This window comes from Anomaloglossus baeobatrachus, chromosome 5 (genome assembly GCF_048569485.1).
Source record: "Anomaloglossus baeobatrachus isolate aAnoBae1 chromosome 5, aAnoBae1.hap1, whole genome shotgun sequence".
Classification (NCBI taxonomy): Eukaryota; Metazoa; Chordata; class Amphibia; order Anura; family Aromobatidae; genus Anomaloglossus; species Anomaloglossus baeobatrachus.
This window is the reverse complement of record NC_134357.1, coordinates 506,339,662-506,359,087: the sequence shown is the minus strand read 5'-3', so window position 1 is coordinate 506,359,087 and position 19,426 is coordinate 506,339,662. Positions and strand designations below refer to the sequence as shown.

General features: G+C 43.6%; 1 protein-coding gene across 1 annotated transcript in view; it reads left to right on the top strand.

The window, feature by feature from the left end:
- LOC142312002 (uncharacterized) overlaps nt 1–7,748 on the top strand; it is a 177,664-nt gene extending 169,916 nt beyond the window's left edge. Inside the window, 1 exon segment of the mRNA XM_075350876.1 lies at nt 5,607–7,748. Coding sequence (XP_075206991.1) covers nt 5,607–7,210 — 1,604 coding nt within the window. The 3' untranslated portion in view covers nt 7,211–7,748.
- Nucleotides 7,749–19,426: the final 11,678 nt, after the last annotated feature.

Here is a 19,426-nt window from a genome sequence, read left to right as displayed (position 1 = left end):
GCCTCCAGCTCGGTATCTGGTGAGTGTGATTGCGGGGTGCCCGCTGTCTATAATAAAGTGTCATATTTAGAAAAATGGTCTGCACACAGGCTATAATGGTGATGGTGCAAGTGAAGATTGGGTCTGAGGTCCTAAAGTCATATATCAACGAATTCACTGCACTCAATAGTTGTGATGCAAATTGAAAAATGTATTAAACAAGAAATGCGACTGTGTAGTCCTCCGACGTTTCGACCCCCCTGGGTCTTAGTCAAAAGTTGCTGTACAGTAGGTGACTGGAGGCTAAGAGATGAAGTGCACTGTAGCACTGGTGCATAAGAGAAGATGCCTTGAGGATAATGTATAGGGTATGCAAGCACAGCAGCGCTGTTGCTGGTTGTATCTTGAGGATACAAGATACATCCAGCAACAGTGCTGCTGTGCTTGCATACCCTATACATTTTCCTCAAGGCATCTTCTCTCATGCACCAGTGCTACACTGCACCTCATCTCTTATCCTCCAGTCACCTACTGTACAGCGACTTTTACTAAGACTCAGGCGGGTTGAAACGTCGGATGACTACACAGTCGCATTTCTTTGTTTAATAAATTCTTCAATTTGCATCACAACTATTGAGTGCAGTGAATTCGTTGATATATAAAGAAGTATCAGCAGTATTCTTTAACTTTTTTAGCTGCATGGACACTTCATTATTGAACTGCGACTAGGGATTATTTTCGCGGGAGGGCTTATATTTAAGCCTTGCTCTGAAAATGCTTAAAATCCCTGCTAGGGCTTATTTTTGGTGGATGTCTTATTTTTGGAAAAACACGGTAGTTGAAATTGAAGTCTCTTTTCCAGGATGCCACATGACAGCACGGTAGAAGTTGCTCTTTTGACCTCTACAGGGACAGGAAACACAAGAGGTTAAAAGCCCCTCCCCATCCCAACCTCCTCAGTGTGTTTTCTGTCCCTATGCAGGACGGACGCAAGTTCTTACCGTCGGGATGTAAGGGGTCCAGACGGATTGGGGGGGCCTCCCTCTCTCCTTCCGGCCTGTCAAGTAGCCCCAGGCCGACACCTCTCGGCGAAAGGTCCCTCAGCCTGCTGGTAAATCAGGAGCTCCCGATGCCAGCCGCTTCCCTCGGACCAAGGGCTCTCGGCATCCTGCAGAATGGCCGCGGCCGCGAGGCACTTCGGAGTCTGTGCACACCTTGCGTTGCAGCCTGGCACGCAATGCTGTGCACGCGCAGATGAAACCCTTCTGCTCTTCCGCTTCTGGGTAGCGGCGACTTCCCAGAGGGCAGCATGAGATCCAGAACGGATATCAGGAGGCAGGACTGGGACCTGGAGTCACCCCAAAGCAGGTAATAAAAACCCTTGGGGAGTGATTGGTACGCGGTCGGTATCCCTCATGCAGGCTATACAGGATTCTTACTACACCTTATGATGGACGAGGGTGACAGGTCGGAAGCCAAATCCCCTGACGTGTCCCAGGTTCAAGTAAGTGCCAGTTCCTTCGGGTCTTCCCAGTAGTAGAGAGAGCAGCGTCAGAATCAGTCTGTGCCTTGTGTATTTCAGGATTCTTCTACGCGCTCCGGCAACATCCCTAAGAAAGAATAAGAAAAAATCATCAAGCAAATCTAAATGTTGCGCGGTTTGTTATGCGAAACTGGCAGATACCTACATGAAACAACTTTGCAAGACCTGCATCGCTAAGTTAGTCTCAGAGGAGTAGAAATCACTACTGACAGACATGAGAACGATGATCCGGGAGGAAGTACAGTCAGTTATCGCCAGCACGGCACCCCGGCAGGGAAGTCGGGATACCTCTCGTAAGAGACAGAGACATGAGATCGAGGAATCTTCAGAGGATGGGGAGCCTTCCTATGATTCAGAGTCCAAGATGGAAGATGAGGCTGCTTGACCATTACCAGAGGAAGGAAGACGTTATCTCTTTTCCTCTTTGGATACGGATGACCACCTCCGAGCTGTCAGGAAGACCATGATGGTGAAGGAAGCAGAGAAACCGAGATCAGTCCAGGATGAGATATTCGGGGGGCTCAGGTCACAAAGACACATAGTATTTCCCGTCAATCAACATGTCCGGGCTATGATCATGGAGGAGTGGCAGGAAGGACTCTTCCGGCCTAAGGGAACACGTGGACAGGAAGGCGGAGGGCCTCCTGAAGAAAGCTTTGAAAACCTCAGCAACCACCATTAAAACTAACATTGCGGCCACTTCGGTGGCCAGGTCCATGTCCAGGTGGTTAGATGACCTGGACACTCAGATTAAGGATAAGGCTCCCAGGGAAGCCAACATGGAATCCATTTCCCTATTGAAACTGGCCACAGGGTTCATCGCTGATGCCTCGGCAGAATTAATTAGGTTTTCCACTCGTAACGAGGGTTTGACTAATTCAGCTCGCCATGCAATATGGTTAAACACATGGTCGGGGGATAGCGCCTCAAAGAAAAAACTTTGTTCCATTCCCTTTTCCGGTATCAGAGTTTTCGGACCCGTACTAGATGACATCTTTGAGAGCCTCAGATAAGAAAGGAGGATTCCCTGAGGATAGACCTCGTCGGGACACTCCTTCCCGTAGATTTCGGTCCTTCAAAGGACCAGATTACAAGGGGAAAGGGAAAATGGGGAGATGGAGTTATTACAAAGAGGGGAAGGATAGGAATCCTACCTTCGACTCCAGAAAGAAGCAGGATCGGTCCTGACGTCAGGGCAATAGGCGGCAGACTGGGAGGTTTTCTGGAGGAATGGAGGAAAATTTCCTCCAACCCATGGGTCCTCCAAGTGCTGTCACAGGGGCTCCAGATAGAATTTTCTCGGGTCCCTCCTGACAGGTTTCTCTTTACCAAATCCCGATCAAAGGCCTTGTCCAACCGTCTCTGATCAGAAGTCAGAGCCCTGTTACTCACACAGGCCATATGTCCTGTTCCAGTACAGGAAACGTTTCAGGGTCATTATTCAAGTCCATTCACAGTCATAAAACCGTCGGGCGAGGTTCGCACAATTATCAATCTAAAACCTCAAAATCACTTTGTCCGCTAAAAAAAATTCCATATGGATTCTTTAAAATCCACCATTCCTCTGATAAATCCAGGATCAGTTATGGCCACGATAGTGAGTGCTTTTTAAATCTATCACATAGCCATTCATACAAACTGCCAGAAATTCCTCAGATTCGCCCTAGAGAAGAAAAGAATAATCTATCATTACCAGTTCCGGTGCCTTCCTTTAACTTCATCTGGACTCCTGTGGTTTGGCGCGGTATTTTAAACCTGCTTTTCTCCTGATGTCTGAAATTACTAAAGACTCTTGCAATAGATGAAGCCGTTCTCCTTCCCCTGCAGGAGGATCTACTCAGCCAGGGCCCTGTACGTCACCAAGGCCTGCATCATCTTCATTTGTCGGCTTGCATCCTGAGGGGAGATTCCTGAAGAAGGACTTGTCTGCGGCTGTTATATCTACCCTACAGGCAAGCAGGAAACCAGTGACACAGTCAATATATAGGACTATCTGGGCTCGATTTTGTGCATTTCTCAGAGAGGAACCAGTCGATAGTGCCCATCCTAATATCTCTCAGATACTGGAGTTTCTTCAGGCAGGCTTCCGCAGGGGACTGAGGCCAAGTACACTCAAGGTCCAGATTTCGTCCCTCAGTGTGTTTTTTGACATACCACTAGCCTCCCATCCCAGGGTCATGGGTTTTGTAAGGGGCATCCAAAGATTGAGACCTACTATTACGTCTATAGTACACCCCTGGGACCTGGGTCTTATTCTCAATGGAGTCTGTGATTCTCCATTTGAAACAATTGAAGCCTTACCTATTCAGCCGTTGTCTCTCAAAACGTCCTTTCTTGTAACAATCACTACGGCTAAACGGATTGGAGAGATGCAAGCCTTGTCCATTTGAGATCCGTATCTATAGGTCCTGGATGACAGGATCATCTTGAAGCTGGATCCCACATTCCGTCCCAACAGGTGGTCTCAACAACCAATTTGGAGCAAGAAGTTGTCCTGCGATCCAGCCATACGAACCAGAAAGAAAAGCGCCTTCACTCATTAGATGTCAGGCGGACAGTATTGGCTACTTGGAGGCTACCCGGAACTGGCGGATAGATTCTAGCTTGTTTGTACAATTTGCGGGGGAAAAAAACGAGGTAAAAACAGTGTCAAAGGCAACCCTGTCACGTTTGGTTAGATCCACAATAACATCTACATATCAATCCGCAGGTAGAGAACCTCCGGAACGGATCAGGGCTCACTCGACTAGAGCTTTGTCCACTTCATGGGCAGAAAAAGCAGGGGCTTCACTAGAACAAATTTGCAGAACAGCAACATGGTCAGGTCCTTACACTTTCTGTTAACATTACAAACTAGATATCCTAACCAATCATCAAACTCCGTTTGGTAGGAAGGTTCTACAAGCTGTCGCCCCCCCCCCCCTACTATGGATTACTTTGGTATTCTCCTACCGTGCTGTCATGTAGCGTCCTGGAAAATAGGAATTACAACCTACCGGTAATGCTGTTTCCAGGAGCCATTATGACAGCACTCTTATTTCCCTCCCTTACACGCTTTTCGTTGATCTGAAATTAACTTTGTGTGAAGTAAGCAAAAATAAGATGGTGTTATACCCATCCTGGTGTGGTACTTGGAAAAGTCACTGAGGAGGTTGGGATGGGGAGGGGCTTTTAACCTCTTGTGTTTCCTGTCCTGTAGAGGTCAAAGGAGCAGCTCCTACCGTGCTGTCATGATGGCTTCTGGAAACATCATTACCGGTAGGTTGTAATGCCTATTTTTAATTTGAAATCTGATGTACAGTAGTTTTAGGTTAAAGTTATGCAGAAATATGACATTTTTGAGGGTTCACAAAATTTCAAGCACCAACATAAGGCTAAGGCTACAAAAGAATCTGGGATGGTCAACTATGTTTACAGAGCACACTGCTGCAAATAATTTTTCAGATCCCCTATTGCTCCTATATATGTATATTCAGCCAATATGTCTATTGAATTGCATGACATATATAAAATATGAAGGATTTGTTCTCATTTCTTGTATCCACTGCATAGTTACATTAAAAAAAATATTAAATTCCTTTGTCTCCAAAGCCATGTCTTGTGTTTTCATGACCAATTTGCTACAATGTGCTTTGCTCTGTGCTTGTACCTGTCATGAATGTCTGAGATGGAATCACATAATAAAACTGATTAAGGTCCCCTAACACTGCAATCTATCTTTCCCTATTTTGTGGTCTATTGTTCTAGTCTGTCAAAACTTGAATTGTATCACAGTTTGCTTGGAAATGCTATAAACATATATAATAAAATAATATTAATATATTTTCCATACAATGTTACTGAAAAATAATAAAATCATTCTTATCCTTGGCAGATGACTACACCAGGAGCTCAGAGGGACATCTGATATTCTCCGATTTTTCAGCAGAAAACCTTGACATTATACCAGATATACCTCAAGACCTTCTCAGAAAAAAATTATCATCTGATCCGTTTCCACAGGTCCTTTTTTCTGCTTCCTCAGAGGCAAATATACAAAGCAATAGTCACAGAAGGGCTGTTGAACAGAAAATGGCTAACAAAGGGGAGAAACCATATTCATGTTCAGAATGTGGAAAATGTTTTACAGCCAAATCATGTCTTGTTACACATCAAATCATACACACAGGAGAGAAGCCATTTTCATGTTCAGAATGTGGGAAATGTTTTAATCGAAAAACAAATCTTGTTACACATCTGAGAATTCATACGGGGGAGAGGCCATTTTCATGTTCAGTATGTGGGAAATGTTATAATGAAAAATCCAAACTGATAACTCATCAGAGAATTCACACAGGGGAGAAGCCATTTTCATGCTCCAAATGTGGGAAATTGTTCAAACAACAATCAGTTTTAATTAGACATCAGAAAATTCACTTGGGGGAAAAGCCATATTCATGTTCAGAATGTGATAAATCTTTTACACAAAAATCATATCTAGTTAGTCATCAGAAAAGTCACACTGGAGAGAAGCCATATTCATGTTCAAAATGTGGAAAACATTATAGGGAGAAATCCAGTCTTCTTAGACATCTGAGAATTCACACAGGGAAGAATTCATTTTCCTGTTCAGAATGTGGAAAGTGTTTTACAGATAAATCAAATCTTGTTACACATCAGAAAAATCACAAAGAGGAGACATCATTTTCTTGTTCAGAATGTGGGAAATGTTTTATAAAGAAATCAAATCTTGCTAAACATCTGAGATATCACATAGGGGATAAGCCATTTTCTTGTTTAGAATGTGGAAAATGTTTTACACAGAAATCAAATTTTGTTAAACATCAGAGAACTCACACAGGAGAGAAACCTTTTTCATGTTCAGAATGTGGAAAATGTTATTCTGCAAAATTTGATCTTATTAAACATCAGAGAATTCACACAGGGGAGATTCCATTTTCTTGCTCAGAATGTGGAAAATGTTTTACAGATACATCAAAACTAGTAAAACATCAGATAAGTCACTCAAGTAACAAGGCGTTTTCATGTCCTCAATGTGGAAAATCTTTTAAACGAAAATCAGTTTTAATTGTGCATCAAAGAATTCACACAGGGCAGAAGCCATATTCATGTTCAGAATGTGGGAAATGTTTTACAGTAAAAAATCACCTTGTTAAACATCAAAAAACTCACACAGGGAAGAAGCCATTTTCATGTTTCAAATGTGGAAAATGTTTTACAGAAAAATACAGTCTTGTTAGACATCATTTAACACACATGGGGCAGAAACCATTTTTATGTTCAGAATGCGGGAAATATTTCAGTACTAAATCAATACTTATCACACATCAGAGAAGTCACACAGGGGAAAAGCCATATACATGTTCAGAATGTGGGAAATGTTTTGCAGATAAATCAAATCTTGTTATACATCATAAGAGTCACACAGGAGAAAAACCATTTTCATGTTCAGAGTGTCGAAAATGTTTTAAATTGAAGTCGGATCTTGTCAGACATCAGAGAACCCACACAGGGGAGAAGCCATTTTTATGTTCAAATTGTGGGAAATGTTTTTCCGATAAATCAGTTCTTATTAGACATCAGAGAACTCACACAGGGGAGAAGCCATTTTCATGTTCAAATTGTGGGAAATGTTTTAATAGGAAAACAAATCTTCTTAAACATCTGAAAACACATGCAGGAAAGTGAACATTTTCTTTTTTTGTTTCATTGATAAAATGTTAAATAAAAAATACAAATTATGGTAAAGTCTCAAAAAGAAAGGGAAAACAATTTAGAGCATTAAAGAAAATCTGTCTGGTGATTTTCTAGCACAATAGTAATTGCATTTTGAAATAGGGCTTGGGCAGTCCTTTCAGGATATGTAACTTTTATTACTTTACCTTCTCTGGTTGTCTTGCTGTAAGAAGAGAATTCATTGTCACACTCTGGCTAGTAAAGCATATGTAAATCCAACCTAAATAAGAAGTGCTCCCCACGCCCATAAACCCGCTCACCTCCAGTGATAGAAAATGATAGTGAATATTTTTACTAGCACAGACGCCAGTGCCAGGAGTTGGGTAGAATTATGGGAGTCTGGAGCAGTGCAAATTTAGTTTGGATTTACATATGCTTGACTGGGCAGCGTGAGACACTGAATTCTCTGGAGCTTACAGCAAAACAACCAAAGAAGCTACAGGAAGAAACATCCTGAAAGGGCTGCCCATGCCCTATTTTAGGATACCAATAGTGCATACAAATCAGAGTGAAGAGGGGGTTAATGCCGCGCATCAGCCAAAATGAAGATGTAGCACGTTGATGTTATAAACGTATTCTTTTATTCCATCGGTCTACGCGTTTCGAGGATATATCTCTTCTTCAGGACCAGTGCATCAACGTAGTATATCTTTGTTGATGCACTGGTCCTGAAGAAGAGGTATATCCTCGAAACGCGTAGACCGATGGAATAAAAGAATACGTTTATAACATCAACGTGCTACATCTTCATTTTGGCTGATGCGCGGCATTAACCCCCTCTTCACTCTGATTTGTATGCACATCCATGTGGGGCTGCAGCAGACGCCTTCATCCTATGCTCTATCAGTGGTTGTGACTATCACAACCTTTTCAGGTGAGTGTATTTTTCCTGATCTACCTCACTGATCTGTTGGTATTACACTATCAGCGCTCCTTATTTTTCAGGATACCAATAGTGTTACACTAGAAAATCAAATCACCCAAGAGATTCCCTTTAAATTGTTACACAGTTCTGCAAGGGTAAAATTGTGTGAAGAATGAGAGGTGAGTTTTATATACTATTGATCGCAGAACTCAGTAAAAATATCCAAAAATTCCATCATGTACAGTTTTTGCACAAAAACATCCTAAGGAGAAAAGCAGCCATAGAAAGGCCTAGAACCACTGAGTTCTGAAAATCCCATGACGTCTATTAAGTAAATTAGTTGACACAAAAATATGTGTAGAATAATAAATAACACTGAGTGACTCATGTCACTGAGGGCGACACATGACAATGACGTCATTTATGCAATAGCACCGTTGACGATGAAAGCTGCTGGCCACTGTATGCTGGCTACCCAGGAGGATGCTGCATGATGTGGGAGCCAGGGAGGGTGAGTACAATGTTGTTTTTTGCGTTAGACAGAACAGAAGCATATATACTAAGCTGGGGGACATATTTACCGGGAAGGAGGCCAGTATGCGGACATTAGAATAGGATGGGGGACATTACTACATAATGGATGGGGGGGGGACTCGTATGTCTTTATAGGATTTAGAACACTAAGGGGCACTTTGCACACTACGACATGTCGGTGGGGTCAAATTGAAAGTGACGCACATCCGGCATCGCAGGTGACATCGTAGTGTGTAAAGCCTAAATGATACGATTTTAACGAGCGCAAAAGCGTCGTAATCGTATCATCGGTGTAGCGTCGGCGTAATCTATAATTACGCTGACGCGACGGTCCGATGTTGTTCCTCGTTCCTGCGGCAGCACACATCGCTGTGTGTGAAGCCGCAAGAGCGAGGAACATCTCCTACCGGCGTCACCGCGGCTCCCGTAGGATATGCGGAAGGAAGGAGGTGGGCGGGATGTTTACATCCTGCTCATCTCCACCCCTCCGCTCCTATTGGCCACCTGCCGTGTGGCGTCGCAGTGACGCCACACGACCTGCCCCCTTAATAAGGAGGCGGGTCGCCGGCCAGAGCGACGTCGCATGACAGGTGAGTCCATGTGAAGCTGCCGTAGCGATAATGTTCGATACGGCAGCTATCACAAGGATATCGCAGCTGCGACGGGGACTATCGCGCTCAGCATCGTAGCATCGGCTTGCGATGTCTCAGTGTGCAAAGTACCCCTAAATGTATACATACAGCTGACCAGCATAAGGGGAGCCCAGGTCCAAATTTTGCACCAGGGCCCATTGAACTCTAGTTACGCCACTGGGAACAATACCACGGTAGATGGAATATGAACATGATGGGGGATGACTGCTGAATGCTTCACAGGGAAAATACACAGGCCTTCTATAAGAGAGAAGGAGCAAGAAGTAATTTCTAATAAAGTTGCAAAATGAACATTCAATAAATCTTTATGTATAATATTGTGTTTATTTTGATTACAATAGAGATTTTTCTTGTTCACCTCACTTGTTCATAATTTCACCCGCATTTTGTGCAAAATCTGTACTTGATGGTTAAAATACAAGTGTTTTTAATTCAGGGCAAAAGAAAATAAAAGAATCAGTCACTGGATTTCAAACAATTTTCATAAACCTACATTTTCCATATCTGTACAATTAGAAAATGTACACATTTACAGTGAAGGAAATAATTATTTGAACCCTTTCACGCTTTGGTTAATGGGATTACACATTAACCCTTTTGTGGATTAGAAGCCTTGTAACTTCATCAGGTGGTGCTTGTGCAACTCTGTGTCCGGCAATATTGTCATCTTGGTCGCCATCACTGTCTCTGTCCTTGTTCACAATCATTATAATAAATTATTTTGTATTTCACCAAGTACTTGTTTTGGTCTTTTCTTTACAAGTGGCCCTCTTTACAAACTTGCTTAATTGTGGATTGGTCACCGGGATTTTGGATTGGTTGTTTGGATTTAGACCTCCCTCTTAAGCAAAAAGGGGCTCTAGGTTTTGTTGTTTAGTAGTGCCTGCTGTAAATTTGCTAGGTAAAAAGGTATTGGCCTTTTTCATTGCTTGCTGAAAATTACGCAGTCAATCACATTCGTAGGTATTGGTAGTTAGTGCTGCCTGCTGTAAATTTGCTAGTGAAGTAGCTAAAAAGGTATGGGCACTTTTCAGGGTCTGCTGAAAATTATGCAGTGAACCACATTTGGAATTATTGGTACTTTTCAGTCCTTTCACAATATTGCCAACTCGGGCATGAAATAAATATTTTTTTTTTTGTTTCAGGTGTCTGACAGGTGTGGCCATAAGGTTGCGAAAAATCAGTTTGAAAGTACATAAACCATGAGTGGTAAAGCACGACGAGGTTGTGGTGGAAGTGTGAATAGTCCGGGTGTTGTAGGTGTACATGTGAGAAGTTCTGCTGGTCAAAGCTCTAGTGAGCAAACACTGCTCATACTATCCCAAGAGAAATGAGAACAACTTCCGTTACTGGACAGCCTACTCCACTAGATTTCTTTGGCAGCCACACATCGTTTCAACGTCCAAATGAGGCTCGTAAACAGCATGTGCTAGAGTGGATGGCAAGCGCTGCTTCAAGTGACCTCTCCTCCTCTTTCTGCACCTCAACATCACAAACAGTTCATTCCTCCGAAGTGCCACCACAATTACACTTGTTTCCCCCTGCGTCGCAAATGTCCAAATATGCAGTGCTGTTCCAACGTTTTATCCCATGGGCATCAGAGTTCTACTCCAAAGATTCCCAGAAGGAAATCATCTGCACCAATGCCTAAAATCTTTGTCAGTTGGATCCTGGTCTGGATGAAGTAGGGTCCGAGCAGGACCCCACCCTCATCAACTGACTTAAGCCCTGGGGGTGGAGGTGATGATGATGAGACTCTGACACCTGACGCGCATGTGTACTGTAATGTGATCTTATGTTAACTCTGGCTGTGGCCAGCAGCGTTCATGGGTATGCAGTTTGCAGTAAGAGTTGCCTAGCCTGGGCATTTTTTGAGAGCGCAAAGGATGACCCAACTTTACTTATCTGCTAATGTTGTAAACGAGTCACTAGAGCCAAAAATTAAAATAAATTGAGTACTACATGCATGTGTAACGCCCCTGATCTTATCAGGGTGTCACAGGGAACTGCACTCCTTTTTCTTATGGTGCATTACTCACCCTCCATGGTTCTGGGATCCTAACTATTGGTATTGCTTCCATCAGCATTCAAATCTTAGCCACACCTCACACCACACCCTGTCAGGCACACCAGTGGGTGGTCTAGCTGGAAAAGGGCCGCCCGCCTAGGGGTCAGGCAGACTGGTGGGAGGGACATAGTCAGTTGAAGAGTAGCTCTCAGAGAGTGAGGAGCTGAGGGAGTTGTAGCTCCCTGGGAGACTTTGGTTTGGTCACAGACGGTGGTCTTGGACCGGAGGAGTCGGAGACCCGGTCGCAGGGTATTGGAGAAGGGTACCCAGACTTAGTTTTGGAGAACGGTCTGCACCGGAAAATCTAGTAACCGGAACAGTACCGAGCACGGCAGGGTACTAGACCCTAGATCAGGGAGTAGCTTCACGCAACCTGATAATTAACCTGTGGAGGTTAGTCTCTTTATGAACTTTCCCCAAGAACTCAGAGATCGAAGGCACCAACACAGCGAGGGGGATAGGGCTTTCCAGCTTATGCGGCCCACTGAAATCCCAAGTGTCAGCCATCGAGAGCACAGCTCCTCTATTTAACCATAGGGAGCGGGACCCCAACAGCTTCAGGCCAAGGGGTCACTCAGAAACGTCTAAACACAAGTGCACGGAGGCAGGCTCCAGACCGCCAGCAATACCAACGGGGACGGATTCCTGGACGAGCTCCCCAGAGTGGCAGCGGCACCCAGAGACTTGGTTTACTCCTGTGTCAGAGTCTGCTTAATGGTCGCACCAGCATCCACACGGCCTGAGTTAGTACACTGCTCTCCCCTGAGTCTGCCCGCCTGGCCTATACCACACTTCCCTACACCTCAACCATCCATAGTTCCGGGGCCTCCCCTACCCGTGGAGGGAACGTCATCTGGCTGCCTCACTCCATCTCCCCCGGGTACTCCCATCGGCAGCGGCGGCACTCCCATTACCGCGAACTACAGGTGGTGTCAAGAACACTAATCTCCGTAAATAACCCTTTTCATTTTCGAGTGGCCGCAAGCCCCCGGGTCCGGAGACCCTCGAGCCACAGCAGCCCCGGATCTGAGCAGTCCGACTGCTGCACGGGCGGTACACATGAACCGACACACGTGCAAGCAACATGCCTTACTGTGGGAATCTTACTGTGCTAAAATGCGTACTATTGGCCTATTAACCACCGGCCACCAAATCAACCGCATCTGCTGCTTCGTCGTCCTCCTCCTGCGTAACCGTGGAAACTATTATCACACAGATCTTCAATCGCATAACCTCCACTTGTTTACTGGCTACTGATGGTGTGAGTGAGAGCCCATCAGCTGTTATGGAGACCATGCCTGGTTTTTTATCCATGTGACACACCGAGGGAACATCCTGTGTGTTGCATGGACCATACTTCCCTGGTGTTAAAACAGACTATGAGAAAATGGGAGGGTAATTGATGCTGCTGTCTTGCTGTCTCGCTGTTTGCCTGAATGGCGTTTAAATATGAAGACTCCAATCTTTGTCTCCAAGTTGTTTCTTGTGTGCCATTGCAGAGTTCTTTGAGCAAAAGTCTTTCGCCTGTCACTCATTCATCTCTTGATTTTTTAAAATGAAAATGCCAGCCCTTATCCAGTGTGTAAGTCAACGCAATCAGGCAGTGCTTACATTTATATGCATAGGAGAATGCAGTCACACAGCTGCATAGTTGTGGACCACTATCCAGGCCCAGTTTGATTAATGGCTGTCTCCACTTAACCTGGAACCAGGAAAGGCTGTTTGCGATAACGGTGTAAACCTGGTGGCAGCACTATACCTGGGCGACATCACATATGCACTGCATGGATCAACCTGCCGGAATCGCCTTTTTTCCGCCCGCAGTGAGTGCCCCCTGGTCCTTATTATTTTCTTTGGAAGGAATAAATCATGTGCCAGACCTTTGTATTGACCACACATGTATTTATACATATAAATGACATCTCCTGTGATATGTCATTTTTCTAAGCTAAACAAATCTAACTTTTTCAACCTCCCATCATATGGGAGTCCTTCCATTCCTTTCAATAAACTTATAACCTGTCTTTGAACTGATTCAACCTTCTTAATATCCTTTTTAAAATGTGGAGCGCAAAACTGGATCCCATATTCCAGATGTGGATTAATAAGTGACTTATAGAGAGGTAGCAATACATTAGGATAACGGGATGTAATCTCTCTTTTATAAATCCTAAAATTTTGTTTGCTTTTGCAGCTGCTGCTTGACACTGAGTGCTGCTGCTCAGCTTACTTGTAAGCAGAATCTCCAAGTCTTTCTCCTGCTCTGTAGTCCCGAGTTTACTTCCATTTAATGTATATGCAGCAATAGGATTACTCCGCCGTCTTAGGTGCATTACTTTACATTTATCAACATTAAATCTCATTCCAACATCTTATCCAGATATTTTTGTACTATTGTTCTATCAAGATCCATTTTTAATATTCTGCATAGTTTGGTTTCATCAGCAAAGACTGATGCGGGTGTCACACGGTACGAAATATCGGGCGATATGTCGGCGGGGTTACGTTGTAAGTGACGCACATCCAGCATCATTTGATATATCGTAGCGTGTGACAGCTACGAGCAACGGTGAATGAGCAAAAATACCTACCTTATCGTTGCTCGTTGATACATCGTTCAGTTTCAAAAAGTCGTTTCTTCTTCTGTGTGCCAGTTGTTCATCGTTCCCGGGGCATCACACATGGCTCCGTGTGACACCCCGGGAACGACGAACACAGCTTACCTGCGTCCCGCCGGGTATGCTGAAGGAAAGAGGTGGGCAGGATGTTTACGTCCCGCTCATCTCCGCCCCTCCGCTTCTATTGGCCGGCCGCTGTGTGACGTCGCTGTGACGCCGAACGTCCCTCCCCCTTCAGGAAGAGGATGTTCGCCGCCCACAGCGACGTCGCTCAGCAGGTAAGTGCGTGTGACGGGGTTAACGACTTTGTGCGCCACGGACAACAAATTGCCCGTGACGCACAAACAATGGGGCGGGTACGATCGCTCGTGCGATCGCACGGTAGATTGTACCGTGTGACGCCCGCATGACACTTTACTATCAATCCCATACACAAGGTCATTAATAAAGAGATTAAAAAGAATCTGTCCTAGCACAGATCCCTGCGGTACTCCCCTGCTCACCATAGCCCAATTGGATTTGTCAGTGTTTCATTTACTGAGACACAGGTGTACCTTTCCTGTGTTAAATTAGTTATATCAGTGGGGGAGTTTGATTTTTGACTTGTAGAATGATCGCTGAAACAGTCAGTTGTTTGGTGAAAATGGATGAGAAATGCCTGTTTAATATCTCAGTCTCCAAATTGTCTTTTGTTTGTAATGTCAGGCTTCTGGGAGCAAGAGGCCTACACCTGTCACTTATGCATCTCTTGATTTTTACAATTAAAGTGCCAGCCCACATCCTATGTGTAAGTCAACGCAGTCAGGCAGTGCTTATATTAATATGCATTGGAGAACACAGTCATACAGCCGCAGAGTTGGGGACCACTATTCAGGTCCAGTTTGAGTGAGAGGGGTTGGTGATCCTGCTTGGGTATGGCTCCATTATTTTGATGCAATTGTACATGCACACTTACCCTTTTTTCTTGTCCATGTTCATTCCATGGTATATACGGTATATTTAAATGAATTATATTTATCTTTTGATACTTTTAGTACTGACCATGGTTACCTATATTAGTAACATACTTTGTGGTTCAAACTTTAAATAAGATTATATGTATTTCTCCATTCTGTGGCTCCATATTATATAAGCCTTTGTCAACCTACTTTTAGATTCTGCCTTACATATTGTATATGCATTGATCAGATCCTTTTCTGGCTTTAAGTCATGAATTTTTGTATCAGCAGTTTTTGGAGATTTTTTTTGTGCATGTGATATTTATTCTCTTGTCATTATATACTTTTCTAGCCGCCCTTAGTGATCTTCCTATTTTCCTTGCACATCCCTGATCTTGTAATTTTAATTGTCTTCTTTGTTTGTTTTGGTTTCTCAATCAATAAATTATGTTTGTTCACTTTATGCCTATTTTAATTTTTTTTTTTAACCTTCTTTTTATTAATTTTTAATAACAAAAACAGATAATAATCATATAATACAATACATTATGATTATATTAAACTACAAAATTACAGACAATGTATCTCCTCGAATCTCAAACCCCCTCCTGACTTCCCCCCATCCCACCTCTGCGTGTCCTCTCTCCAAACCTAGATCTTTATGGTATTGGATTGTGCCCTTTTTGAATATTTTGTTTTGACATATTATTTTTTGTATATTCTGAGGCTCTTGTATGGATTTACTTTGTGGAATTTCCTTCCAATTGTAGTTTATATGTACCAGTTTCATCAATGGCTGTCTCCATTGGATCTGGAGCAAGGGAAGGTCGTATGTGATAACAGAGCAAACTTCGTGGAAGCACTACGCCTGGGCAAAATTACATGTGTACTGCATGGATCAACCTGGTTGTATAGCAATTTCTAGGGCACTGTTACAGATTGCATGCGGTGGTGCAGAAGGCACGGTTGCTGTGTGCTCACTTTTTAATATAGAAATACCAGCCCACATCCTGTGTATTGCATGGACCATACTTCCCAGGTGTGCAAACACACTATGGAGAAAGGGGGGATTGTTGCTGCTGTTCTGCTTTCTACCTGCAATGTTTTTAACTATCAAGACTTAAAGGTGGGTCTCCAAGTTGTGTCTTGTCTGTACTGGCAGGTGTATGGGAGCACCAGCCCTACACCTGTCTCTCATCCACCTCTATTTTTCTTATATCAATAGTCTAGGTAGCCAATGGGAATGCCAAAACAGTGTTGCTGCACTTTAAAACATATTTTTTCAACCTCCTAAAGGTGTTTTCTCTGCCTTATGTTTGGCCTTACATTGAATCCAATGGGGTTCAGAAAGGTTTGATAAGGTCTGGAGTTTGGTTCAGTTCGGCAAATGTAGCGTTTGTTTGGTTAGACTTTGCAAACCGAACTTTGAAAGCTTTGCTCATCTCCAGTGTCTATTAAAATTTAATGATGCCATTTGGTTTCACCAATGCTCCACCAGTGATTCAGAACTTCAGAAATTATCTTTTCTAGTGGGTAGATCTGTAGTGATTTTGAAAGGAGCATTGGGAGCATGTTTGGCAGGTGCTTCAGTTCTTCGTAACAACCATTTATTTGCCAAACTAGAGAAGTGTCAATTTGTGGTGCAACAGATTTAGTTTTTTTGTCATTTGATTTCTATGAAAGATTTTCAGATGGATCATGTTAAGGTACAAGACATCCTTGATAGGGTACAACCTACTAATCTAAAAGGTTTACAGACGTTCTTATATTTTGCTAAGTATTACCATAAGTTAATTAAGAACCTCTGTCATACTTAAAGCTATTATTGATATGATCAAATAGGGGACTAACTTTTCCTTTTAGTCAACTGAATCTGTTGATCCCTTTGTGGCTCTCAAGACAGGTTTTTCTAAAGATCCAGTCCTCAATCAACTGATGTTGATTTGCCTTTTGTAGTTGAGGTAGATGCCACTTCTGAGGGGATGGATGTCATTCTTTCACAGAAGAAGGTTACTTTTATCCATGTGCTTTTTATTCTTTGAAATATCCAACTATGATATAGGCGAATGGGGACTGTTAGCTGTTAAGAGAACTTTCTAGGAATGGAGGCATTGATTTAAAGGGGCTGGGTATAAAGTAATAGTCTTTACTGATCACAAAAATGTACTGTAAGTCGACTCAGCTAAATGCTTGAACACTAGACAGGCCCAGTCGGCCCTTTCTTTTTTTCTTGGTTTGATTTCTCTGTGACCTACCTCCTTGATACTAAGAATGTTACGGATGATGCTTTGTCACATAGTTTTGTTCCAGAGTTGAAGGACAAAAATCCAGTCAAAATTCTTAGTGAAGGGGTGGTGGGTGCTCTGGGGATTGATCTCAGACAGTGCATTGTGGAGACATTGTGGTTCGTGCACTGAAGGGCTTGCTACCTGTTACAATGTGACTGCAGGATAGCGAGGAACAACTGGCTACCATACTGTGCCTCACTAAGTGACACTAGACTGTCTCTAACCTCTGGATTACCCCATAAGGTGGAAACTAGGGCGTCCCATGCCTTGCTATTCTCCAGACCAGATCTAATCTGTTACCCCCCCAGGGAAGGAAGGGGCAGGAGTGTGATGGAAACACAGATAAAGAAACAAGGGAAAAGCAAAACTCAGACACACTGCCAACTCACAGGAATAAACAGTAAGAGACAAAGGAGAGAAGCAAGAGCAGGAAGGCAGCAACAAAAAGACAACAAAGGTTAACACCACAACCGCTCACAACAATAATGCACAACAACCACCAGTAAGTCTGCATCACAACAACTCACCAGACTAGTATAGGTAAGCTATAGTTGGCATTAGTTCAGCCAGCATATACAGCACAGACCAAAAGTTTGGACACACCTTCTCATTCAAAGATTTTCTTTATTTTCATGACTGAAAATCGTAGATTCACATTGAAGGCATCAAAACTATTAACACATGTGGAATGAAATACTTAACAAAAAAGTGTGAAACAACTGAAAATAGGTCTTATATTCTAGGTTCTTCAAAGTAGCCACTCTACATGCCTGGTTCCCACCGTGAAGTAAGGAGGAAGAGGTGTAATGTTGTGGGGGTGCTTTGCTAGTGACACTGTTGGGGATTTATTCAAAATTGAAGACATACTGAACCAGCATGGCTACCACAGCATCTTGCTGCGGCATGCTATTCCATCCGGTTTGCGTTTAGTTGGACCATCATTAATTTTTCAACAAGACAATGACCCCAAACACACCTCCAGGCTGTGTAAGGGCTATTTGACTAAGAAGGAGAGTGATGGGGTGCTACGCCAGATGACCTGGCCTCCACAGTCACCAGACCTGAACCCAATCGAGATGGTTTGGGGTGAGCTGGACCGCAGAGTGAAGGCAAAAGGGCCAACAAGTGCTAAGCATCTCTGGAAACTCCTTCAAAACTGTTGGAAGACCATTTCCGGTGACTACCTCTTGAAGCTCATCAAGAGAATGCCAAGAGTGTGCAAAGCAGTAATAAAAGCAAAAGGTGGCTTACTTTGAAGAACCTAGAATATAAGACCCAAATGATTGCCACTCGTTTTTCTTTAGTTAGCTACTTTTTTCTTTCCATAATACAAATTCTAACAGTCTATTCAGTAGGACTATCAGCTGTGTATCCACCAGACTTCTGCACAACACAACTGATGGTCCCAACCCCATTTATAAGGCAAGAAATCCCACTTATTAAACCTGACAGGGCACACCTGTGAAGTGAAAACCATTTCCAGTGACTACCTCTTGAAGCTCATCAATAGAATGCCAAGAGTGTGCAAAGCAGTAATCAAAGCAAAAGGTGGCTACTTTGAAGAACCTAGAATATAAGACCTATTTTCAGTTGTTTCACACTTTTTTGTTAAGTATTTCATTCCACATGTGTTAATAGTTTTGATGCCTTCAATGTGAATCTACAATTTTCAGAGTCATGAAAATAAAGAAAACTCTTTGAATGAAAAGGTGTGTCCAAACTTTTGGTCTGTACTGTATAAAAGGGAAGCAAACGTGACTGGCTCCCTCAGTGCATGTGATCAAAGAGACTATCAATCAGCCCAGCAGAGATTAACTCTTGCTAGTGTGCCACCCCCGTGCCAGCAGCCGGGCTGCTCGGATCCGTGGTGGCTCGAGGGGTCTCCGGACCCAGGGGTCATGCGGCCACTCGATTTAAAGAGGGTGAACTATGTACAGGGGGAATTGGAAGTTCGTGACGCCACCCACGGTGCGTGGTAAGGTGGAATACCACCGCTGCTGTTGGGGAGGGGGGAGCCCGGTGGTGATGGTGTAGCAGCAAGATGTTTTAACCCCTCCGTGGGTAGGGGTTTGTGCCCCGGGGCCTGTTAGGTGTCGGTGACAGGGTGCCGTTGGGAAGAGGCAAAGGGTTTTTTTCAGCGTACTCACTCAGTCCAGGAATAATAACACCGACAGCTTGTAAACCAGAATTCTGAGCACCACTGC